The following is a 26,398-nucleotide window of genomic DNA, read 5'->3' on the forward strand; positions in this document are numbered from 1 at the left end:
TAAGTGGTCATGTCTTCATCTTTAATATGAAGTTACAAAGTCCTTCACATCTATATATACAATTATGTACAGAGACATTGCATATACAAACGGAGATGATATTTACATAACGTCAATTGGCACAACATGACTAGATAAGATCATGCACAAGCACTTCTTCCATGAATTGTACAGCATTTACTTAGAATGAGTTAAGGCAACATCTGGCATGATATGTTGGCATTCAGGTCACGGTACAAAAGTCCCGGCAAAATATTTAAAAGGGAAAATCTAGTATTGCCTGATTGGTTTAAAGGGACACAACATGTTTTAGCCCTTATGTTACCCCATAAAAAACGAAATGTAATTTATTAAATGTTAACAGAGCAAACTACAGTAGGTAAAAATGTTTGCTTTCTGTAAATCATGCTTCACTGTTTTCCTTTTGCTGTTTGGCTGGAGTCCTACTGAACAGACAGTGTGGTAGGGAGGGAGGAGGGCAGACCTGGGTTCAGATACTATTTGAAATCTTTCAAATACTTTGATCGTTTGCTTTAGTCTGCCTGAAGTACTATGTGAGCATGGTTTGCCATTTTGGGACTATTCTATTGGTCCATTAAGCCAAACGATGATTTTAAATAGTAAATGAACCCAGGTCTGGAGGGGGGAAGTGACTAGTCTCCTTTATGTCTCGGGCGGTCAGCCTAAATAAATCAGAAATCCTGGAGAACAATAACACTGTATTTGCTAACTCTGCATTTTTCTCGCCTGGCCAGGCGACCACACCGCCAACAGAGAGTGATGGATGAGAAACATGTCACAGAACAGAGCACAGTACAAACATCAGAGGGACATGTCACAAGAACGTACAAAAACATTAAAACACTTGTGAGAAAAAGTCTCCTGAAGAGCACGTAGTGTCAGTAATTAATTGTGTGCGCACAAAGCAAATCATTTATTGTTGCCTCTCACTAAAACTGAAATGACGAGACATAAAAACATGCTATTTGTCCTACAGTTACAGTACAGCTTCCAAAGCCTAGGCCAAACAAAGTGCTGCACTGAGGTATGTGGGTAGCTGTATCATGTGGAAAGTCAGATTTATTTTTCATCATTGGTAAATTTTGAAGCTAAAATAGACCTGTAATTAACTTTGATTCTTTTTTAGGTTTTGAGGAAATAGTCTTCCCACAACAGAAACACCAAAGGGTTAAGTGTTTGTTTGATAAGCGCCCGGCTCTCTTTCCATGTCGGTAAAAATACTTTCTGCATACTAGACGTAAAAGGATGAGCAGCGCCTATGTCACCTGTTCCTGCTGGAAAATAAAAGATGTAGTCTACACTTACATGCTATTATATAAACCTACCGGCGTAACGTTTCACACAGACATATTCACCTTCTAACAACAATGTTCCATAAAAAAATAAATACTATGTATATGTACATATGTGTCAAACATACAACATGGGGTACTGACTCACAAATGTGAAAATGTAAAAACATAAAAACATTACACCAGACAAATCCTCATAGAAGCTGAAGCTGTTCTTCAATTCTTCCTCATCGCTGGAAAATGTTGAAACTCTTACAGTATATAGCCTACTGACGAATCCAAACATGCCACAACACATTTCAAGGTTTACAGTTTCCCCTCCTTCTGTCCCTGTGCAGAAGACTAGTAGGGGGAGAATTATGTCATTTCATACTGGGATGTTTATTATGTTTTATCCTTCAAGATTGACAGCCATATTGCCTGTGTTTTAGAAGCAGTATCAGTGTCCAGTTCTAAGTGCACATTTTATTGAAACCAAGCATAATGATGAAAGGGAATCAAAACTGGATTCCTTTTTAATTAAAAGGAAAATAAAATGTCAAACACTGCAGTGAGTACTATTTCCATAGGGTGTAGATTGAATCCATTAACAGTTGGATCGGAATACATTAACAGTTGGATCAGGCCTTCAACTGGTAAAGAAAATTGTATATGTCAGTATCTCTCTCCACTTCTCAAACATAGCTGGAGATGAGGAGGGTGAGGAAAAGGAGGCAGGATATTAGTCTGTAGCTCTGTGGGATTCCTGTGGTGCCGCTGAGAGGTGAGGTGGTGGCGAACACGGCCTCCGTCTCATTCCAGGGGAGAGGAAGGTTACAGATATTGCCCTCACAGCACGCTGTACAGACCTAAAGGAGAAAAGTTGAAACATTAGATACAACACTCGCTTGCGTCTTCTCTGTTCTCTCTCTCTCTATCTCTGTATGTCTCTCTCTCTGTGTCTCTCAATGGGGAATAATGCAGACTTCCGAGGTAGTGAAGACACACAGCTTTCACCGGGGATTAGAATGACAGCCTACTGAGAGAGAGCAGTTTCAACCCTTCTCTTTATCTTATTTGGAGCGAGCACTTTGGAGGATCTCCGGATTAACTCAAAAGCACAGTTAAGTGGTGGTGACTGGGACAGGGCCGTAATATAAAGTGCCCTGTTCACGTTGCCTGACCCTGGCTCTGACCCCAGTCCAGAGTTGACCACCACCATAGCCTGAGATCCAACCATAAACTTTACCCTGTTGGCAGCAGTTTGGCTACAACACCATCTACCTCGGTCTACGTCATGACTGAAAAATTCCAAGTCAGAAAAATGCTATGCCCAAAGTCAACTAGAATAATTACGCCAGAGAAACCCTCACCCCACGTCATGCCATTCTAACCTCCCAACACTAGGCTCAACACTATTCCCCTTGTTCCCACTCCTCACCTTGTTTCCTTCATGGTCTTCTTCAGAGCATCCAGTAGAGAGGCAGTCCTCCAGAGCCACACAACGCTTTGTCACGGAAACACTGTCCCCCTCCACGTCCATCTTGTGAAGCGTGTAACAATATCTGGTCTCTGTTGAGAAAAAAGATAGTAAATAAGACATATTGACCTCTTGCTGTAGCTGCCACATTTTGGTTAGCATGGACGGATATTGAGTTAAGTTAGAATTGAGAGAAAAGCTGTACTTTTCTGCTCATAGGTCGTGGGGAAAAATACTATAGGCTACCTACATCTGACCCTTTCCTGCATTGAAGCCTCTGCCATACGGTATCTGATATACTCCAAAGCTATACATGACTGTATGTCACTTTTAGTATCAAACCCATAAAACCTGGAGGAAAGCCAATCATACCACGTCACAGAGAGCATTCCAGGGAGTTTTGGTCAAGTAGTGCATGTCTCTATCCAACGATCTATGAGGCTATTATTTATACAAAGAACGTGTATTTTTTGGGCTCGGCCAAGAGTAACTTATTAGTCTTTAAGAGCAAGCTGTAAATCTGTCCGATAGAGGTCGAGCCAAGCTAACTCACTAGCTATTTATGAGCTAAACATGTCAACAGCAGGGTGACATATACTTAATAATACACCGAGGCCTCCATTGAAGGAACAGAGCGGTAATTTACAACTTTGTGGCAGCAATCAGAGAAGGAAAGAATGCCTAATCTAAATACAAAGTAAGAGTAGGTCCTATCTGAAAGCAGAAGGAGTAAATAATTAACATATTATTATTACTTAATGAGTAGGGCTTGAAATCATACTGTTGGTATCAACGGTGCTGAAAAGAAAATTGGTTTGCCCTAGTGGTTTGACTCACCTTGTGGGCAGTACAGGTCTGGCGCCCAGCGATTACACTCGTAGTTGTCAGGTGCCTCCTCACATGTGAAGCACTTGAACCCGCCTGGGAACGGAGTGGCTGTAGAAACATACACACACACTTATTCCACACACTGATTAAGAGTCATGCCCAGGGCACTGGGACATGCATAGCCAGTCACACAGCCATAGCCAACATACACTTAGCCTAAGTGAACAGAAGTCCTGAAACATTGAATAAGATTAGCACGCTTATACTAAAAGCTGGGTTAATAATAGTATTAGTTTATGAAATCTGTCCAATAAAAGATTGAACTTGTTGATAAATAAGTTTGGAATGCATGGAACGCGTTATTTTGGATTAGTAAAACAAAAATCACTCTTACAACATGGACTTTAGGGAGGGGAACTCAGTCCTTGCACCAACATACAGTATACTGTACATAGTTTATGACTAGTAGTAATCTACATCTCTCTCACACACACACTTGTTCTGATAAAGACTTATATTGCCAAGTGCAGTTTACCCCATGCACTCTGTTAATTCAGTGAAACACTAAGACTAATACCAGGCAGCACAGTTGCTGCCTCCCTTCTCAATGCATTGTCCCCAGAGGATGGAAAATGTCCATGGTGGGCCATCTGTTGTGATCAAAGGGACGAAGAAGCTGTTAGTCTTTCCAGTTTCACACCATTACATTAATCTGATTGGCCACTCCTCCACACCGTTCCCCAATGATAGCTGCAGGTCTGCAGGTCAGGCAAACTTCATTCAGAACACAAAGCTTGTTGCCAATCACCATGGCTACATCTCAAATGGCACCCTATTCCCTATACAGTGCACTATGTAGCCCATAGGACTCTGGTCAAAAGTTGTGCAGTATATCGGGAATAGGGTGCGATTTGGGACGCAGACCCTGATCCCGCCTTGCCTCGCCACTGCTAGCTAGACCATGACCCCTCCCTCCATCTCCCAGGATGTCTGGTTAGTTACCGCTCCCTAGCAGCCCTCCCACACCCACACACAAAGACATACACACAACTACGCAAACACCCTGTCACGTGCTCACATATGTACATAGACACGGACACATGCGCGCACACGCGCACACACACACACAATCTACCAAATCCCCACTGGGACTAGAGGGGTGGCCTCGAGCTGACACGGATATCTCCCGCAGTATCCCGGAAAGCCGGCACAGTGTTAACCTGATCCCGGGAGTTCTGCCTCTCTGTGATGAAAGAGTCACAGATCTTAAGAGATTTGCTCTCTGGCTACACGGGGACCTGTTTCTGAGACGTGGGAGGGCTGACCTCTAACAGGTCCGCTTCCTGGGGAGAGTTGGGGTTGTTTCAGACCCTAATCTGGGAGCTTATACCTAGCATATGCCCCTTTACAGAAGCCTATAGTGCCCTAGTCTGTTTGTTGCACACTGACTGGGGTAAGTGGACTGTAGGGGGTCTGAAAAAATGGGAAAAGACTGTTGTACAGAGGCCATGTCGAGGCAACTTAGCTTATCTACTGAGCTAACAAACTAGGAAAAAGGCCTTTAAGAGGACTTGAGGTGCGGAGCAGCAATTTACCAGCTGTAATGTGACTTACATGACTTGTAGTTATTTACCATTGGCCCTATACTGGCACGGGTACACATTGAGTTAAGACAGGGAGGAAAGGTGGGAGAGAGAGAAGAGGGGAGGAGAGAGAGAACAAGTTGAGAGTACTATGTTATGGAAAGCAACCATTCCTGTGGCTCGGGAACATGATCTAATTGACACTGAGGACCAATTAGTGAGTGTCCACATTCTGCCCATGCCCGGAACATTCTGTCCCGAGTCACAGGGACAGCCAAAGGACAACAATCAATCAGTTACCCTCAGCTGAGTCTAGTTGGTCATCACTGTGAAGACTTGGTTCAGACCACTAGAATTCTAATTAAGATAACAGTCCCTCTGTATAAGCATTCCTTTGATTTATTGATAATGTGTTTCATTGTTTCAATCTGAGATATAAGATAAGATATCTATGCCATTTGCCGTTGGTCTTACAGTTACGGTTTTGTGTCTCTATTGGGGGGGGCTGAGTGGAAATATTGCTGGGCTAATGTGTGGATGAGACAAAAGAAGGCAGAGGGCAGAAGGCAGTGACAACATGGGTGACTGTGGGGCGTCTGACTGTGCCGGGTAGCTATGCATGGAGTCACATGACCCCATACCTCAGATCAAAGAGCCTGGCCTGGTGGTGGAGAGGGGAGGGAGCAGGCAGTTGCTGTGCCAGCTGTAGATCTGTCTGGTTTGGCTTGGGATCACAACCTCACTGGATATACACCCCTAACAGCTATTCCTGAGTAGCATAGCCTCTGACTGACTTTTTCATAACTCTTAAGGGTCAGTCAAAATTGGAATAGAGCAGTCTATTAAGGTTTGGGATAAGCAGCAGTTATAAGGGGTGTAATAAGCAAAGGGGGCTCATCTAACAAAATAGTTTCATCACAAGACAGTAAAAGTGTGAATGTGTGTGTGAGAAAGAGAAAGGGAGAGAGACATAGAGAAAGAGAGAGCGAGCGAGAGACAGAGAGACAGAGGGGCCTCTCCTCCATTAGAGATGGCCTGTAATAACAGACTCAGTCTAATGACAGCTTTTACAGGAGACTGAGGGGCTGAAGGTCTCCCCCTAGCCCTAGTTTATAAGGCTTACACGTTCTCAGAGAGAAAGGGCTGGACTACATGAATACATGGACGTGGCTTGGCCAGTTGATTAACAGTTAAGGCCAATAGCGGTGACTGATTGACCGTCTCAATTTTATCACACCCAGTCACTGGGATAATAGCAGCCCGGTCACATCATTGATGATGTTAGCAGAAGTGGGATCTCTGAGTGCAATAACAGGTGCTGACTGATCTACAAGGCATCCATATCGCAGACCAAACCCTGGGCATTTTCATAGCTTGTCGGAATAATTTAATACATTTAGTCCAACACAAACGCCAATTCCATGCAAGTCAGCTGCATTTTGGACATAGTGAAATAGGTTACAAGTAATTTACAGCGCTTTCATGCTATTAGTATTGGATGTCTAGAAGCATATCACTCTCATCTTGGAAATTGGGACACCATCCCTCTATTAAATGCTTTTGGTCATGAAATAATAAAGTCTGATTCTTACTTGAGGGATGGAGGTAGATGATGTCCTGTTCTGTAAAGTCCTTTGATTGGGCAGTTTTCAGCCAATCAGCGATGACCGTCAGCAGTAGGACCCAGGCCACTGCAGGCCAGGGTTCCATTGCTGGCCGCGGCTTCACACATGCAGGTCTCTGATTGGACAATCACACGAGGACACCTGCAGAGGAAAGAGAGCACACATTTAACCCAATTCTTAGTTACATTACCTTTTTTTAGCCTATGTGATAGCATGTTCCACTTTGCACAATTTACTTTGTTTCATTTCAAAGGGGAAAAAAGCATATTTTAAAAAATATGCTTTTTGGATTTGGATTTCTGATCAAAGCATCCTGACTGCCTATCCTAACTACATGGTACAGTGACCATGGGAGTCACCAGCCCTTTTGGAAAAGACAAAGGAAAGCCCTGAAACCCTGGACATCCTCCAATCAGCCACCAGACCAGAAACAACAGAGCAGTGTTCATCATTAGGGCTGCATCCAAAATGGCACCCTATGTGGTGCACTACTTTTGACCCCGGTCAGGCCGTGTTCCCATTTGGGACACAGATTGCATCTATTATCCTCCAGTCAAACATCTTCTCATTAGATCAATGACACCAGTCAGTCTGCCAGGAACCAGACTCTCATGCATCATCAGCCCTCATGCTGTCTTGATTCTGGTCCAGCTCAGTCTTTATGCAGTGAGAAACGAGTAACAGAGTTAGGCATAAACAAACAGTTGGGATAGTAATAAACAGTTACTTCTGTGTGAAGCATCCAAATCAATTGAATAATTACATCCAAATGTATATGCTGGTGGTCTGCCCAAAGTCTTACCTGCTCACAAAATGATTTTCGAACGGCTCTCCTCTCTAACTCTAATCATACTCTATCCTGGTTGCGTAGATCAAAAAAAGACTGTTCAAGGGTACAATGTCATATTGGACAAATCTACTATGTTTGAAGATCGACCAATACTTGAGGATTGAATGTCCGAATAAATGCACTTCAACCATACATCTATCTGGTCCTCTCTAACCTGTCAGTGGAAGAGAGTGGAGAGTACTACTGTATTGTTTAGTCATAGCTGAAGGGGTAGATGACAGGCTGTGTACCAATTAGGCCCTCGGACCTTCGTAATTCATGAGGAGAAAGACCGCTTTGGCATAGACTACTATTTCTACAGTATACAGTGTATTCTTCATTGATGGGCTGTGGCCTGCTGGGGATGGTCTGTGTTGTGAATGCTGTTAAATTGAAGACCAGGAGAAGAGACCAGGCTCCTCAGAAGACCAGGAGGGTAGCAGCCCAGCCTCCTGGACAACAGAACAGCAGAGTCGAGGAGGAGAGTGGCTGCATGTTGGTGAGGAATGACTCAAAACTCAAACACAAGTACCTGTAAAGTGTTATGTTTCTAACTACGTAATGGATATTAGAGTCAATTTTCTTTCAATCATTTACATGTTCCTTGTTACTGTTTTTGTCATTTTGTGTGGGAAGGGTGGGTGGAAACTGGAAAGGTGTGGTATTTTTGTTGTTTTATAAGTGTCTTGTTGTTTGCTGTTTATGATATAAAAATTAAGAAAATAAAAAGTACAACTTTATTATATTATTATTATTTACTTATTGATTAGTTGAATTTATTCTTTATAAGAATACATTTTTTTTTTTTACCAATGTATCAACTTCTCCAGGGCTCTACAGTATAAATGAAAAACATATGCAGTAAATTATAATAGGTATTTTCTGTTAACTCTGATTTTGCCACAAATAAAGAAACAGTCTTCACTGAAATATTATTGGTTTGTTATTTGTTTCTAAACTAAATCCTTATACACTTGGCACCACAAGACATGAGAGGGAAATATGATTTAATCCAAAGTTATTCAGGATCACTTATAGAATCACTGTGGCTGTCTGTCTTCAAAGCCTGAGGGATAATGATGTTGGGTGACTGCCATTGGATTGATGTGTCACCATCACTATCGCAACAAAGGGAATTACGCTTAGCCTACAGTTTCAGACTTAACAGTGACAAAACATAGGATTCCCTGGCAACATTAGAGGGGGAAGGGTGAAATGATTACATTAATATTGTACTCGTATGCCTTTAATGGAATGCCTGTGTCCTTGTGTCTGTGTGAGCAAGGTTAAGACATGTTGTTTTATTATTACGTGAGGACCTCCCTTGACTTTCCCAGACAAGATTGCTTAACGGTCTGACCAATTCTCTCTGAAGAAATACCCAGTAACCCACAACATGCCCAATACAGACAAACCAGCCTTACCCAGACACAATATTGTGACATTCATTAGGTTCAGCAATTCCTCAGCAGAAGGAGGCGGTGGTCTAGTCTAGTCTCACCACCAAGGCCCATGTTGTTGACCCACTTAGGGATTCTGGGTAGATGTTGACTTCTCTGAAAGTCTGAATAACCACAGCCACATTGGAGGAGAGTTCCAAAACTCTTGTTTTCACCACAGAATGGTGAAATGGCCCTGACCTTCCAGAGAATGGTAGAATGGCCTGACTTCCATTCAGTGTCCTTTTCCTAGTCTCCCAAACAGGTCCGAGGTAGCCAGGGTAGATGGGGCCTCTGTCCCTTGGGAAAATCTCATTCCAGAGCCTAGAGCACGGGACACAGCCTGAGAGCTGGGAGACAAGGCTCGTCCATCAACCCTGGGAGAAATGTAGTGGTTGGCTATAGTGTAATTGTGTTCTCCTCACCCTGAGAAAGACCTTGGCCCATTCTGTCAGAGCGAGCTGACAGGGACACAGAAGAGTGCCTGGCCACGGGACAAGGGATAGCCCTGTGGTTGGTTGTTGTATTCTTTAAAGAAAAATTTGAGCCATTTACACATTTGTCACATACACTTGCCTCAGGCAATTTGTGTGGCACAACAAGACACAGAGAGGGGTGCAAAGCAAACTGATTATGGCATTGCATTTGAGTAAGATGTCTCACTCCTAAGATCAATGCAAGCAAGAAACAACAACAAATTCCTCCAAAGTTCACACTTAGTTCATTTTCATCTGGTAATATCTGACACCCCCAGTCAAACTGATACTTATTGGCATTAGAGGATTTACCTCTGAGACTCACTAAGTCATTTTAGGATTAGCTCTCAAAGTCAGCTGACTCAAACTGATTAGTGTGAATGTACTCACAGTGCTCCATCGAACCAAATCAAATATTGCTCACAAATAGCAGCATCGCCTTGAGACTTTAAACTTTGAAGTCTCCTGTAAGCCATCTTTTGTACGGACTGTTGCCTCTTAAATCAGCCGGTGATGTCTTTAAAAGGTCCAATGCAGCCATTTTTATCCTAATATCAAATCATTTCTGGGTAACAATTAGGTACCTTAATGTGATTGTTTTCAATTAAAATGGTCAAAAAGACACAAAAATAGCTTCTTAGCAAAGAGCAATTTCTCAAGCAAGAATTTTGCTAGGACTGTCAGAGTGGTCTGAGTGGGGAGAGAGAACTTAAAACTAGCTGTTATTGGCAGAGAGGTTTGGAACTTTCTTTCTTATTGGTCTATTAACTAATTTACCGCCTGGTGATGTCACCAGACAGGTCAAAACTCCATCTCACCATAACAGGCTGGTCTTTTCAAACAGCTCTTACACTAAAAGGGGATTATCATAATTTTCACAATTTCACAGTATTATTCCAACCTCACAGTGTGGAAATAAATATAAAACACACGTTTTTGACTGCACTGTGCCTTTAAGGACAGGTGTACAAGGCCATTAGAGTTCTGTCACCCTGGGCTACCAGGGTGGTTGGGGAGTGATAAAGCACTTTAATGCATTTAACCAACCAGCAATATCTCAGACCACAGCCACACCACAACCTTTTACTCTGAATTTCCACACCTTAATTATCAAACAAAGCTGCTCTACCATGTTTAGTGATGATTGGGATTTGTGTTGTTTATGAACCTTGAGGCAGGTAGCTAAAGGTATTGTAACACGGGCCAAAGAAATCTAAAAGACTGAGCAAATAATCTTTATCTCAGGGTGTGGCTACACTGACACACTGTTGGATTTTCAGTGCACCAAAACAAAACATCTTTCATTTTCTGGGCTCTGGCTCATACAGTAAGTACTGTGTATATGCTTTCTCTTCTTTGCTGCACACTGCTGTTGAAGAGATAACATGGTAAGATAAGATAATTGTGTTTAAGTCAGCTTCTTTTGTTAACTAATGACCCTGAGCAAATATTTTCAGTCACTATAGTCTGAGCTATTAGCAGGGTACCTGATTTATGAAAACAATATAATTGTTTGGTGTGGGGATTGTTCTGTGATAGAATCGATAGGACAATGTTGTGATTGTGCTCTAGCTTTGCATATGAAATTAAGTAAACCATCAGATAATGATGAAACAATCTTAATACCCAGTGTAAGTGTGCAATTATTGATGTGATTTGAATAGAATAAGCAATAATGAAGAGTACAACACGTTGCAACAGAGCCATCGTGACGAGAACAAGTGTGTTGAGTCACCTGATATAGGCCTAGACAAAGTACAGATATTTTTTTATTTTTTTCCTGTTGAAAAACGATATTCCACAAGTATAGATACAGTAAAGTACACTAATAGAGCAGAATAGGGTTTTGTAAGACACAATTGCAAAATTAAAGGGTTTTAGGCAATTCAAAGAGTTGTCTGATGGTTCACTCTGATGTCATCTGCCTCCCCCCTTGCTTGCGGGAACAATATAGGAGCAATAGAGGACAAAAGAGGAAAGCCCCCCCCCGCTTGTGCCATGTCATGAGGATACCTGAACCGCCTAATTGAGATGTGCCTTTTGTTAAGTAAATCAGGTGATAAATGAGGTGCTAGGGAACTGGAGTGGATATTTAATACTACAAGACAAAACTCTAACATAGGTTGTCAAAGCTGTCAGGAAAAAAAGAGAATTTAAAAAATGTGCTGAATTTGCTGAACTGTGGAAATCGAGCCTGAACTTCACTCTTGACCTAATCTCTACAACCACACTCTCCCCTTAAGCAGCACACTAACCTGTGGATGACTGGAGTGAACCCTGTATGGTCATCTGTTAAGGAAAAGTGCTTCAAGGTCCAGACCATAACATCCCATCCGGTTTGGCCATAATAATGCATCTAAAACACGTTGATGGCTGTGTTACAGTAACTGTAAATAGGATAACATGAACATTGGCAACGCCCCACTGCAAAGTGCAAAGGGAAATCACGAGGGGTTGGTCACGGGTAGGGGGATTGTTTTATTATAATTTGTTATATTCAACACCTGAATCAATGTCTCTCAACTTCTTTCAAGTACACTTGTTCATTACGGCTCTCATGTACACACATAATACTTGCAATTTGTACCTTCAATGTGATGCCAGGAAAACCACAACCACTAACACAAAACACAACATATGTCCAGAAGCTGTGCAGAGTCATGGCCCCTTGTAATGCTCTACCTTCTGACCCCCTGGACAAGGCGCTGTGGCACTCTGTAGCCACGGTGGACTGCATTGAGTTTCCTCCCAGAGATTGTTATCATGGCAAAAGGTCCACAGTGTATTCAGGGAGAGACCAAAAGAGAGAGGTGTACATATCAACCAGCAGGAACCCTGACCCATTTCCTGTTTCCTTTTCCTGCTACTGTAACAGGTAGAGAGACAAATACATGAAACAAACAAATACATGAAGACTATTCTTGGATGGACCAAGAATGATAATCTGCAATGCTAGGATAACTTTGACAGGCCTGTTGTATAAAATACTGCACTAATACATCATGTATAAACAGGTCAAACGGGCATCCTTTATACAAATATTTTTAGACCATTTATTTAGAAAAATTCCGCAATTCCAGGATTCACCAGTTTTGGAGTGTTCAATAATTTATTAATTCCATTATTTTCACAGATGGAACCACTTTCTCAGTAGCACATTAAGTCCTTAAGAGGACTGTTGAACTGCTAAAACCATCCACAAAAACTATTGACTGATCACAGGGCTGATGAGGCAGATCAGATGAGTGTTTCTGATATTCACCAGACTAACCTCTGCCTCAACCTTTACTCTGGGGATTGCAAAATAATAGCTTTTGTATGAATGGGGAGAAAGCTAAAGGACACAAACAGACAGGTATCCTATTGACATTGGGAGTGGGGACAACGGTCTTATTTCAACTCTGCAGGTGTCAACACAGAAGCTAAAGGACATCTTATTTGCCTTAATCTCTCTGTGAGGATTCGTATTTAACATGCTAAGGTACCTCTATTTCTCTGTGAGGAGTCTACTATTACATGTTACATGCTAAGCCATGTGTCAGCAGGTGCCTCACTTGACTTTGTAGGAAACAAATGGACAAGACTGACAGAAATGGAGGATGATCGAGAAAGAGTGTGACTGCTCTAAAATAGTTTATCTACAGACGTCAAAGGGATAATCAAATTACAAAGGAATCGCCTACAAAATCAGGGTCAAATTTAACACTAGCTAAAAACTTCCCACAACCTGTGCCATGATTGAAGAAAATAGATTTCACATGATATTTCTCCCCATGTCTTCATCTGTGTTGGAATAAGCACTTGGAATTTCTTTACAGTGACAGCTTCCTCTTTGATTCATGCATTAATAACGTGAGATAAGCATCAATCCTTGGTCAGACAGAGTTCATAGAAAAACGTTCAAATGTTTCTCATATTTTTTTTCATAAGACAATAATTAATGGTTGGTTCAGAAAGGCAACCTTCCAATGCATGTCAACCTTTCAGTCAGGAAATGCTTGGAGTGGAACAACTTCAATCGTACCAGCCTCTCTAAACCTCTGCCAGGATGTCTGCCATAAGCTACACCTGTCGTCAAAGCCTTCATGCCTTTTGGCGCGCTGTGCAAATGGAAGCTGTAGTCTTTTGGTTGTATTTAGAATCTTCTCTTTTGTTTAACAGGTCTGAAGGGAGGGCTGATAGACTGTTGTTTGGCAGTTGGCACAGCCATAGAGGTAATCACTGTTGAAGGAGAAGAGGAGGAACCTAGACAGAATTCATCTTTTCTCTTTTTCTAACACCACGTGACTGTTTCATTCTTTTGTTTGTCTCTCCTTACTTATTTGTCTGTGTAATATTTTTCGCTCTCTCTTGCTATCAATTCCACAAGATGGGGAATCTCACTCTGAGGTGACAGGTTAAATGGAAAAGCATCACTCCAGCCTTTAATGAATTTGAAAATGGTCCCATTTTCCAAACCCCTCCCTTTCAGTTTGACAAAATAGCAGGTCGTGGCAACCGACCACTGATTCAGGATTGTGGCTTTAAATGCAAACGCAAAGGGTGTGTGTCTGGGTGTGCTTAAGTTTAATTAGCCAGGAAGTGTCTGTGTGTGTGTGCCTGCTGTGAGAGAGGTCAATGGGGTAGTAATGAAGAAAAGCAGCATTTATTACTCGTAAGATCACTTTCAGTGCCCCACATGGCCCCAGGTGAGTAATGAATAGCTCCACATGGTTGTGGATATCGGAGGAGGGAAAAATGATTACCATTCATAAACCCTATCCATCATACTGTACAACAGCACTGCTTCAACTGGATATTGGAGGAGCGAAAACGAACCCCATTCATCACACAACAACACTGCTTCAACTGGATATCAAAACGAACCCCTTTCATCACACAACAACACTGCTTCAACTGTATATCAGAGGAAGGAAAACTAACCCCATTCATCACACAACAACACTGCTTCAACTGTATATCAGAGGAAGGAAAACAAACCCCATTCATCACACAACAACACTGCTTCAACTGGATATTGGAGTGGGGAAAACGAACGCCATTCATCACACAACAACACTGCTTCAACTGGATATCGGAGGGGGGAAACCTAACCCCATTCATCACACAACAACACTGCTTCAACTGTATATCAGAGGAAGGAAAACGAACCCCATTCATCACACAACAACACTGTTTCAACTGGATATTGGAGGAGCGAAAACGAACCCCATTCATCACACAACAACACTGCTTCAACTGGATATCGGAGGGGGGAAAACGAACCCCATTCATCACACAACAACACTGCTTCAACTGGATATCGGAGGGGGAAAACGAACCCCATTCATCACACAACAACACTGCTTCAAACCTCTCCACGTGTGACTCTCAATGAATCAAAGAACTACCGGTTCTTACTACTAGCATGTTTATCATCCTTTACCAAATTCTATAAAGTTGGTGACATATTATCCAATCTACAGAAAAGTGTGTGGTCATACGCACATCCTTAAAAACATAGGTGCTGGGCTAATAAAGAAGACTAGAAACAACAATATTATCCAGTCTTACCAATGTTTCATTTCAGTACAGATGCACATAAATTAAGAACAGAATTAAATCTGCCTTGCCTCTCTACAACTGGCTGCATAGTATACCTTGTTGTCTCGAGGGAGGATGACGCAAAGTCATCCCATCCCAATCTTCTTTCAGGTCAGTGCCAAAGTCAGACCTAATGTTCATATTACTCTAAAGCCCAAACCAAAATGCTTGGGCCTGAGCCTTCTTGTGGGTGAGAGCAGCAGGAGTCCCTCTTGGAGAGGATGCCAGCAGGGTAAGGCAATCTGTGGCCCGCAACACAATCTCCTGGGCTGAGCAATGACCTGTGAATAATGGTTCCTCCCTTCTGAGAGGAAGAGAAATGCAAATCACCAGCAGTCTAGTGACTCTGAGAACTGGTCTGACCAGATTCAGAAAAAGAGGGAGGGAGAATTGGTTGGACAGGGGGGAAGAGAGGTAGGGAGGGGAGAGTGGTGAGCAGGGTTGGGTAGTTTATTTTCGAAATGTTACCTGTTACAGTTACTAGTTACCGTCCAAAATTGTAATCAGTAACGTAATTTTTGGATTACCCAAACTCAATAACATAATCTGATTACTTTCAGTTACTTTTGGATTACATTCCCTTAAGAGGCATTAGAAGAAGACAAAAATGATTCATCAAACACATTTGGTGTGTCATCATAGTGGTCACTGACTTGTGGTCAGACTCGCTCAGGTGGAACAAATTTGCACTTGCACCTTTTTTTCAACACTGAATTGAATGTCATTGGAAAAAACAAAAGATGTCATAATGTCTCTTTCTTTTTTTAAAACACCCTTTCTGAATTTAAAAGTAATCCAATAAATAATCATTTTGTTTTTCAAAAGTACCAGTAATCTGATTACAATATTTTTAGCTGGTAATGTAACTGATGTAACAACAGTTCCTTTTTAAAAATATATAATCATATTGAGGTTCTTGCTGCAAGCTATTCTTTCTGTGCTGTGGGCCTTTAACAGTTGTGCACATTTCAACAGCTTTGTACCTGGGCAGCAGAGTGGTATAAAATATTATACTAGCTATTATAAACTGGGTGGTTCGAGCCCTGAATGCTGATTGGCTGACAGCCGTGGTATATCACGGGTATGACAAAACAGTTATTTTTACTGATCTATTTACATTGGTAAACAGTTTATAATAGCAATAAAGCACCTCTGGGATTTGTGATATAGGACCAATATACCACGGCTAAGGACTGTGTCCAGGCACTCCGCATTGTGTTGTGATTATGAACAGCCCTTAGCTGTGGTTTATTGGCCATATACCACACCCCCTCTGGCCTTATTGCTTAAATATAACATAGTATGCTACAGTATGCTACAGTAGGAGAGGTTTGTCGGAACTTGCCTGCACAACTGAAAAAAAGCTTGACAAATCTATACAGTATGCATACCTTTTGTCCCTTAACAAATCCAATTATGCCATTCTTTCAGGACGATTCAGAGAAACAAAGTAAAGCTGATTATATGCAGGGCTGACAACCACAGTCGAGACAAAGCCCAAGCCTCCCATTGATTCAAAAGTGCCAAAACAAAACGAGACAATGGTTCATCAACATGGACTGTCCGCTCTTGTTATTTGCCATATGGCAGCAGCCAACGATGCCCCTGGCCCTCTGGTAGTCTATCCCACAAAACCTGTGGTTACGTCTCAAATGGCACCCTATTCCCTATATAGTGCACTACTTTTGACCAGGGCCCACAGTGCACAGGTCAAAAGTAGTGCACTATGTAGAGGATAGGGTATCATTTGGGACTTTCCCTGGGACTTGGGAGTCGGAGTCAAATCGGATCAGAATCACTGGCTGGCTAATTGAAATCCTACATGCGACCAGCACAACCCTAATCCAGCAGTTTTCTTTTGAAGTGCTCCAAGTCAGCTGTATAATTTTTTAATCCCCAATCTCGAAGGTTTGGCGCATACGAAAATCCAGAGGATTAACCATGTAGCTGGTACTCACTGGGGGAACAGGCTGCTGGCTACTGCCAGAAAATGCCATGGTCAGGAATAAAAGGGCGTCCACTGTACAATAATAAAGCAGTGGAATGTTGCCTGTGCAGATAAAAAATGTATTGTACTTTGCCTTGGCCTTAACATGACACGGGATCTGACTATTAGTCCATTTTGAGGTTGGTTTGGTACTAAACAATAATCAGATTTTTCGATTTCGGTTTTGATTATTTTGGTTGAATGTTGTAGCAACACAGAATAAAACGATTAATAAGTCACATGATGGTAGTGACTGCCCATTACTGATTATCACTTATTAACCAGTCATTTATTCACATTATTTTATTTTAATAAAATATTTCAGACGTGTCTATTACAATTGTTTCATTTGAGGATTATATTATTTAATTCCAAGTCATCATCTCGTCTCTATAGAGCTGCTGCTTATGCCGTCTGACAAAATCACTATAGTTCGTCAAAGTTCTTGTAGTTCTTCAAAGTAAATAAGGCATACTTTTATGACTGCTGAACACCAACTATCAATCACTTAGATCATGTATATTCAGGTAGAGATACATTGCGAAGCAACAGCTCCTCTCTATATCCCTTCACGATCACACATTCTTCTGTCTTTTCAGTAGCAGGCGTAAAAGAAACACTAGACTGGACAAGTAGATGCGCAATGGATTATGGTCATTGTAGTTAATTACCATGTTTTATGCACTAAACTATGTAGAATATTGGCCTGTTAGAAACTAAAACTCCCTACTACATCACACAGCTCAGGCTGGATCTGATTTGTCTTTAGAGAAACTGTGCAATGTGTGCATTGAGCTCACAGAAGAAAAACGTACGAAATGGAATTCAAATAATTGAACCGACGTCAGTCAATTCGTTTTTTTTACACTACCTCAGACTGCAGTCACACTTATGATAGACATAAACTACGGGATAGCGCAGATTTGCACAGTAGTTTGAAGTAGTCTGGGACTGTAATAATATAACAGCAGGAAAGAGAAGCTGGATCAAATGAAGACTCAATGGACTGTATGCCTCAACAGCTATAGTCATTATAGTCAATGTTTATTTGTGTGGCTGTATTTGCCACTATGTGCCATTCAATTGCTAGCGCGTGGGCTAGTTATTTACTTTAGATATAGGAAACCACTCTATTTAAAGGAGCAGGGAACATTCAAATGTGTCCCAAAGTTATAGTCTTACTGCAAGGGATTGGTCCAAGTGCAATGTGATTAAAGCTTCATTTCCTTTCAACTTTATCCCATTAAAACGAATGCATTAAAGTATTTAGGCCTACATTATTCACATTAACTCAAACCCTGTCATGACATCATGTAACAAATACCAAGCGAGCAATTGTCATAATTACTGTGTAATTTTCCACATTTCAGAATAATTACCTTTCTCCCAACATTCTGTGGTTTCTGGCCTGTAGCTGTAGTTTTTTTCCCAAACAAAGCTTGTCAATTTGCCTGCATTTATTCACGACAAAACATGGCTTGTGTTGAGTCCAAATAAAAGAAATGTGGGTGTGCTTTAGTATTGAATTATGTCTACGACATACACATAGCCTATAAATATGAATACAATAAATAAAAGATCATAAAGTGATCACCAAAAAAGCCTTTCATTTCAAAGTAAATATGAGCAAAGGTTTATAGGAATGCCAACATTGAAACAGAAGCCGTCATAACACCTCATGTGGTACATGCTGTTTGTGTACCGTAAACCACACAATGTAGGGTGGCTACCAAGCAAACAGGAAAAGCTCCCTGGGAGGTCAATACAACTCACAATGGAGCTCTCCATCTACTGTACAAACTGGACCACTTGACTTTAACTGTACCACTTTAAGGATCACAATGAGACCCTCCCTTTCATCTTCCCTCCCTCCCTCCACTATTCTACACAGTGCTCAACTCCCCCCTCTCTTACAACATTTTACATGTACATGGGCCTTGCCTATCGATCAGTCAGTGAGACAGGCATCCATGTTTGCGTCCCAGTGTGATGTGACGTACAAGTGCTCCTATTCTACACATAATGCTTTAGCAGGGGGCTTAGGAGAGGCGCAGTCAGCCCGTCGCCCCCCTCCTCTGGGACATACCAGCTCTCCCACATTGTTTGGCTGGCCTGTGAAGGGGCTAAAGCCCCTGCATGAGAAACAGAGGGCGCAGTACACCAAATCTCTTTGAAGGGTGGCTAAGACGTGTGAAGTTTTTGATACGGGACCGGGTCCACGAGGAGAAGAGGAGTGGAGGGGTGACTGTGACTGAGGTATGATTGGGATCAGAGGGGCTGACGGGGGGATAATGTACCCCGTGACAGCTGCAGAGGGTTCAGACTCAGAGAGAGGGGCTGCAGGGGTGGATCTGATCCCCTTGAACTTGAGGGTGACATGAAGCCGTGGGTCCAGTTGAAAGGCAACATGGGAGCTAATTGGGATTTTGGAGGTGACTGTTTTCTTTTTTCTCCCTTTTGTCTTAATAGAGGTACTAGGGACGGCACAAACCACCCTGGCTCAAAACTTTTCACACCACATACACAGGGAGGGCATGGACTGCTGACTTTAAAGGTTGAATTAGGTACCCCTTCTTTGGTGTACCCCAGGAGAATGAAGAAAGAAGAATGAAGAAATGAGTTCATAGTTGAACTCATTTAAGAATGAGTTCAACTATGAGAAGCTGGTTTTGATTGTCTATGTTTGAGCTTGATTGAACTTTAGAGACCAACAATGGTAGGACTGGGTCTGGTAGGAAGAGTGGATAGAAGACAGGACCAGCATAAACCACCAGTCAACGGACTATAAAAGACAGGAAGGCCAAACCTTTCCAACCAGAACTCAACAAGTCTCTGGTTCTCTGATTTACTCCCTAGCAGGCTGTTGAAGTGACCGTGTATGTAGTTACAGGAGACCTTACATCGCTGATCTTACCTGTCTTATCTTACAGCGAACTCATTTCCCTCAGGAAATATGAGTGGTTTAGGACCACATTTTTGTCCTTTCTTCCCAACACCAAAGTCTATCAAAAAAACACACAATTAGACACGGTGCATAAAGCTTTAAATGCTATGCTCTGTACAGGCCCGACTTCAAAGTCAGAATGACTGGCCGCTTCGTTTAGAAGACAATGACCATGTAACCTGAGGAAAATTGGACTGATCGATTCACAGTCAGGAAAAACAGCTTCAAGCAGTCAATTGAAGATGGGCTTAAGTTTAAGAGATTGAAATCCCCTAAAATCGGACCTTTGGTTATTGGCAATACTGAGGTCATGGAAGGGAATAGTATTTTACTCCAGAGATACATAACTGTGATTATTGAAGTATATGCAGGCTTAGGAATTTATTAAACAGAATATAATACAGACAATTGCTTTATAGAAAGGAAATGAATGATAATCGTAATTATTTGATTTTACTGCCCTTTGTGTGGCAGAACATTTTTACAGTTACGTTGCAGAAGAAATAAAACATGGATTTCACTACTACAAAGCATGAATTATGCATAAGACACTATCCAATCACATTCATGGACTAAAAGTGCTGAACTTCAAAGAAAGATCATCAAAAGACATTATCTCGAGGGACGTGGTGAGTGTATCTCTGGTTGTAGATAGTAAAACCGTGCCCCTTTACGCTCTCGATCCATTCAAAGTGTTGAGCAGGGTGACGACGTTGCCTGCATACTAAAATAGAGGTTAACCAACCATAGCCCTAGCCTAGATGCTGTCTCTGTTCAGCTATTACACACCACTCCTCATTTACTAGAGACTGGCCTTTCATTAATGAGCTCGAGGAGATCAGAGGATTTCATCCTAATTCTTTGGCAAATGACAGGAGTGGCAGGAAGTGGAATGTTCGCTCAAAAGACTGGTAACCAGACTACCATAGCCCCATAACATGGGAGGGACTACAGTATATATATCACAATGTGTGAATCAAGGAAGGTGAATATGACAGTGGATTTTTCTGCTTTCCTCAAGAAGCTCTGACTTATTTTGTAGGCTACATTTGAGTCTCAGATTTCCTTGGGGAAAACATTTAGTTCAAAGTGTTCCCCAAATGAAACATTTCGCCCTGTTCTCTACTCCGCGTGTAGATATGTTATTCTCCCTCTTTGCTTTCATCTGTATTTTTAGTCCTTGAAATCTCAGCCATGAGTGCTTCTTCTTCATATTTCACTGCAATTTAAATTAACTTTTTCTATCTACACTCTTTGATTAGAAAATGAACAGCATGAAATCCAAACACAGAACATTTAAATCAATTGAAAACGTAGGTTGTGTCACTCACAGTTGCAGCAGATTATGGTAATCAAGCACTTAACCCCAATATAACAGGACAAAAAAGAGACAGCAGGTTCAGCCCAGGATGCAAGCTTCTTCCAGGCACACAGTGGCGTGAGGGAGGCTAGAAGGAGGCGGTGTGGACAAATCGAATACATCTGATCACTAAACCATTAGGAAAGATACCAAGCGGTGATTAGAATCCAAATAAATCTGAAACTGAACTGAATTCTGCAAGGCCACACCCCTCTGCGGCCATGGAAAATCATTCCAGTAGTTTCCTACAGCCTGCCAGGGAACAGTGGGTGAACTGTCTTGTTCAGGGGCAGAACGACAGATTTTTACCTAGTCAGCTCGGGGATTCGATCCAGCAACCTTTCGGTTACTGGCCCAATGCGCTAACCACTGCCGCCACAGGGACAAAAAAAAGTTTGGGAACCACTACTCTCGGTTAGAAGGGTTTCTGACTTAGACAACTCAGTGGTGCAGTCACCGAACATAAAGGTCTGGTAGTAAAAGTCATCCATGCGTTTAAGCTTCCACAAACTTTGCTGAATAATTCACAGAGAGCAGCATTAGCAGTATGTCAGAGACGGGGATATACGGTAGCAAGAGGGAACCAGATAACCTACAGTAACCCTTGTTTAACACATTTCCAGGCTACAAGTATTGTCCTTGAAAAGACAATACTCAAATGTTATGTACTTGAAATTAACATTACAGTATACATAAGGGGCTCCCGAGTGGCGCAGCGGTCAAGCCTTCTCATCTCTGACCCTGTCCCTGATCCATCCCTGTCCCTGATCCATCCCTGTCCCTGATCCTATTGACAGCTTCTCCTCAGTGACACCCTGACTAGAGAGTGGAGAGAGTAGCCCGCTACAGGCCCAGTCTCTGAGGTACTGGAGACAGAAAGCCACCAGGATCCTCTCTCTGCTGTGCAAAGGCTGGCTGAAGGGTTAATACTGGTTTAAACATCATAGCTCAGAACTAGTCCACCACTAACCTCTGCTATGCTGTGACCCACTTGAACATCACGGCGATGACAAGTGTGCAATAGTGATTTGCGAGGGCAGCTGAGAAGTTCCTGAGTCTCCTTATAAAATGTGGAGTATTTCCGTTTAATGTCTTTAACAGTCCAAAGAGCCAGACATACAGACAGAGGGACAGAGAGAGGGAGAGAGAGAGAGGAGAGAGAAAAACAGAGTAGTCTAAAACAGGAAGAGATAGCTTATATACAATGTGGACATTAACCCTAAAAAGGATGTGTGACCAAGGAGTTCTCTTCATGAAGTGAAATACAAATATCATAAGCCACATGTCTGTCAGTAAAAATCACAGGAAACTTTTTCTCACAAAAAGCTCTTTCTTTATCTACATGCTCTGGTCTGGCATCCAGGTCTACACCGGGAAACAGGGGTGGCATGTTCCACAATGACTCCCTGTGTGTGTGTGTGCGCGTGCATGTAAGAGAGAGAGATGCAGCACTATCACCATTCTTCTCCTGTTTTTTTCCAACAGCATTTTGCCACTGAGGGTAAATTACTGCAGGTAACTCAGATACTGTAAATGGTAGGGAGAGACAATTTGAACAGAAAACAGAAAACAGCCAACAGCGCATTCTGGCAAGACCAACACAGAGTTGAGCGCACCTTGACAGGCCTTATTTGTCATGTCATGTTCGCATGCAAAAAGGGACGGACCAAGGACCAAAGGCACGTTACACAAGCCATCCATCAACCTAGTGGGGAGGCTCAGCAGTAGGGCTGACTGTACCAGTACATGACTGAGGGAGGGTTCCCATAGCAGCCATTCGCCTCCACCATACCTGTATAATCCAGGTAACAACCCCCATCCCCCATACTCTGTCTGCACCTACTGAGGATAATGACCCATATACCTGCATCCCCTGTCTCCACATCCTTGTTATTACCCACATCTCAAATTATACCCGTGTGTCTCCCCATACCCCCATCTCCATCCCCAGGCGTCACACACCACTATGGCCCCTGCAGGTGTCCCTACCTACATCTGTCTTTGCCCAGCCGTAGAGCCACGTCACTAGTACCGGTGGTGTCACTCAGGGTCATTGGACCAGCGGCAGTCACAGATCTGACCGGGAGCACTTTCAATCAGAACACCACATAATGGAATGTGTCCAAGCTAATGAGGAGGAACAGAGCGTTCCCCACCTGACATGATGACAGTACATTTCTCAACCTAGTCAGGGGATACCTCACTAATCCATCACACAGCAGGGTCGATCGGGTTGTAGATCTATCCATCAATGACACAGCGGTAGTGCAATGTTAATATAGATTTTAATGATGGTGCATACATAAGCTGTAGGAGAGAGTGCATTAAACTGACCCAAAGTGTAGATGTTCTGTGTGATAGATGGACTGTTAAACAAATCAATCTGAAACATGTTGATCCTATAAGTCTTGCTAAATGTATTAATCCAAACATCTAACGTACAGTAAGTAGTATGCCATTACACTGAATCTCATCATACATTTGACAATTGCATTCCTGAACAGTACACAAAAATAATGTATCAAGTTATTATGCTCTTTCAATACATTTGTGTTTCTCAGTCATGATTTAAAAATGAATATTCATCTCAATCCTGCGAGTGTTCCGCAGCTCCAGCAGCAAGTGATTTCTGTTGAGAGCAAGGCGGGCGGCCCATACATACAATCCCCCTGAAATGGGGCCCAGGGGACCCCATGCCTGTTCCTGCCACGCGTGGGCATCAGGCATCAGCCTAGCGCTGCCCACAGAAACACACAGTTTACAGGAGGACTCAATTCTTTCATCTCAAAAACTCATTTCTCATGCTCTATTGTTATGCTGATGGCCTCCTAACAAAAGCATGCATTGCCCCAACGCACACGCCACACGATTATCAATGAGCCAGACTACAGATGGAGCTGCACACCAAATAAAATCAAAAATAAAATCAAATATTATTGGTCACGTACACATGGTTAGCAGATGCTATTGTTAGTGTAGCGAAATGCTTATTGCAAAATGCTTAAATTTAACCAACTCTTCCCTTATTCAGATCAAATATCAGTTTCCTCCTTTATTTTGATCACATACAGCATATGCATCAGTTCATAGATTAGGATCTAATTTATTTATTTCAATTGACTGATTTCCTTCTATGAACTGTAACACAGTAAAATATTTTTCATTGTTGCACGTTGCGTTTATATTTTTGTTCAGTATAGTTGACACACAGATGAAACCTCAAGGAAATAGAGGTTGCAGAAAACACGGTGAATGCCTTATTGCATAAGGATCAAAACAGGGTGATAACTATGTCTATGTAACAGTAGGGGGGAACCTCTGGTCATCACCAGTTATTTTCTCTGACCACCAGATTTTAGTGGCACCCATACATGGAATATGAAGGGGTAGAGCACAGCAAGGTGATCTAAGCCAAACTGACAGAGCTACCACACCACAAGCGCAGAGAGGAGCAGCCTAGCAGGAGACTAGGGCAAATCTTTGCCCCCCAGCAACCTCTGCTCTACAGAGTATGGAGCGATGAGACAGACCACTCCCAAACAGATGCACTAAAATCCACATAGCAACAGCAGGAAGCCCCCCGTGAACAATGCCCCCACCTCTCCACTACTGAGGCGGTTACAGCCAACCTCAAACCTCTGGCTTCCATAGATGCGTCTGTCCGGGGGTAGGGAAAACACTGTACATCGACAAGGGTATGGGAGCCTCCATGCACCTGCTAGTCTACATTCACATCCATTGCAATACTGAGTTCCTTTTCCACAGTGGATCAGGACCCTGGTCTGTAATACTGTCCAAATGTGTGAAATTAAACCTGCATGGCATTTAGTACAATCTGGCAGAGGTGTGGTCCAAATGGAGCTCATAGTTTCTATTCCTTGAATACCCCAACCTCTTGATTTAGTAACATAAAATGTGCAAAATGTTATTGGATTCAATAGAAACTAGGCAATAATTGTGTAATAATAACGTAACTAATCTGTAGCCTGGCAACTATATTGTGGACAATCAGACAGTCCTTTGTTGTTCTGGGAGTGTAATTTATTAATGTCAAACAAACAAAAACAGCCTTTCAAATATATTTCATGTTAGTCAAATAGAATTTGTCACATTTATATTTTACTCAAATGACAGGATACATTTTCTCCATCCATAAAGTAAGTATTATTCATGCATGGATATTCTGGTCTCTATTCTGGTCATCATGTTATGGTCTTGACACAGGAGAATGGGGGTCAAAGTGGGTCTACAAGAAGAGCTTAAATACAACACAAAAACAGTGCGCACTGGATACAGTTTCATAGTCTATTGCACTTGGCTTTTCTATTATTTTCCATTCTTGTTATAGTCATTTTCTTTCTCAAATAATAAATAATGTATCCAATTCTTTCTTGGGGGGCTCTGTTTACCCCTGTCACCGCACAGCCACTCTATTGTCGCTTATTGATCCCATGGAGTATTTGTAGTTACTAAATAAACAAAACACTTCACTTACTAGGAATTCCTCCTGTAGCAGTCAAACTTCACCCCAGGTCCCAGCTTTTGAATAGTCCACGACTCTAAAACAAATGTACACTCCTCCGTGTGTTGCCTTTGCGGATTATTGCACGTCGGTAGGTCGATGTATTGGCTCTGTGACTCTTTGACGTCTTGGAAATGGAATACATTAGTTGACGACGGGTGGCGGGAGGCGTGTTCAATTCCGACTGGGACGGTCCCAATAGGCTGCGCATCTCGATAGTAGGTTCACATTCAAATTAGGAACACAGACAGACACCACACTTCCACTTAGCCTTTCCCTTATTCCTCCATTTGATTAGAAATAATATTGCAGTTGTCCTTTGAATGCAAAAATATGAATCCTTAAAACTAGAGACGGATAATCAATATTCCATATTTTTCTGGGCACCGTCAGAGCTGGAGTCTGTTCTGAAATGGTTCCGATGTTAAGGCTACATAGTGTTAATTTTAG

At 42.2% G+C, this 26,398-nt stretch overlaps 1 protein-coding gene across 1 annotated transcript; it reads right to left on the reverse strand.

The window, feature by feature from the left end:
- LOC139546765 (ly6/PLAUR domain-containing protein 6-like) lies at positions 1-26,292 on the reverse strand. The gene is made up of 5 exons (XM_071355520.1): positions 25,922-26,292; positions 6,776-6,949; positions 3,610-3,708; positions 2,734-2,864; positions 1-2,161 (listed from the first exon to the last, which is right to left on the reverse strand). The coding sequence occupies exons 2-5, from the start codon at positions 6,891-6,893 to the stop codon at positions 1,988-1,990; spliced, it is 522 nt and encodes a 173-aa protein (XP_071211621.1). The 5' UTR covers positions 6,894-6,949; positions 25,922-26,292; the 3' UTR covers positions 1-1,987.
- Between the last annotated feature and the right edge of the window lie 106 nt (positions 26,293-26,398).

The sequence above is a fragment of the Salvelinus alpinus genome, chromosome 20 (assembly GCF_045679555.1).
Source record: "Salvelinus alpinus chromosome 20, SLU_Salpinus.1, whole genome shotgun sequence".
Classification (NCBI taxonomy): Eukaryota; Metazoa; Chordata; class Actinopteri; order Salmoniformes; family Salmonidae; genus Salvelinus; species Salvelinus alpinus.

What these genes read in the sequence shown, in the direction of transcription:
- LOC139546765 (XM_071355520.1), bottom strand. Translation starts at nt 6,893, where the DNA reads ATGGAACCCTGGCCTGCAGTGGCCTGGGTCCTACTGCTGACGGTCATC. An exon ending in AGACCTGTACTGCCCACAAG is followed by an intron (nt 2,865 to 3,609) that starts GTGAGTCAAACC and finishes TTTTCTCAACAG; the next exon opens with AGACCAGATATTGTTACACG. An exon ending in AAGACCATGAAGGAAACAAG is followed by an intron (nt 2,162 to 2,733) that starts GTGAGGAGTGGG and finishes TTTCTCCTTTAG; the next exon opens with GTCTGTACAGCGTGCTGTGA.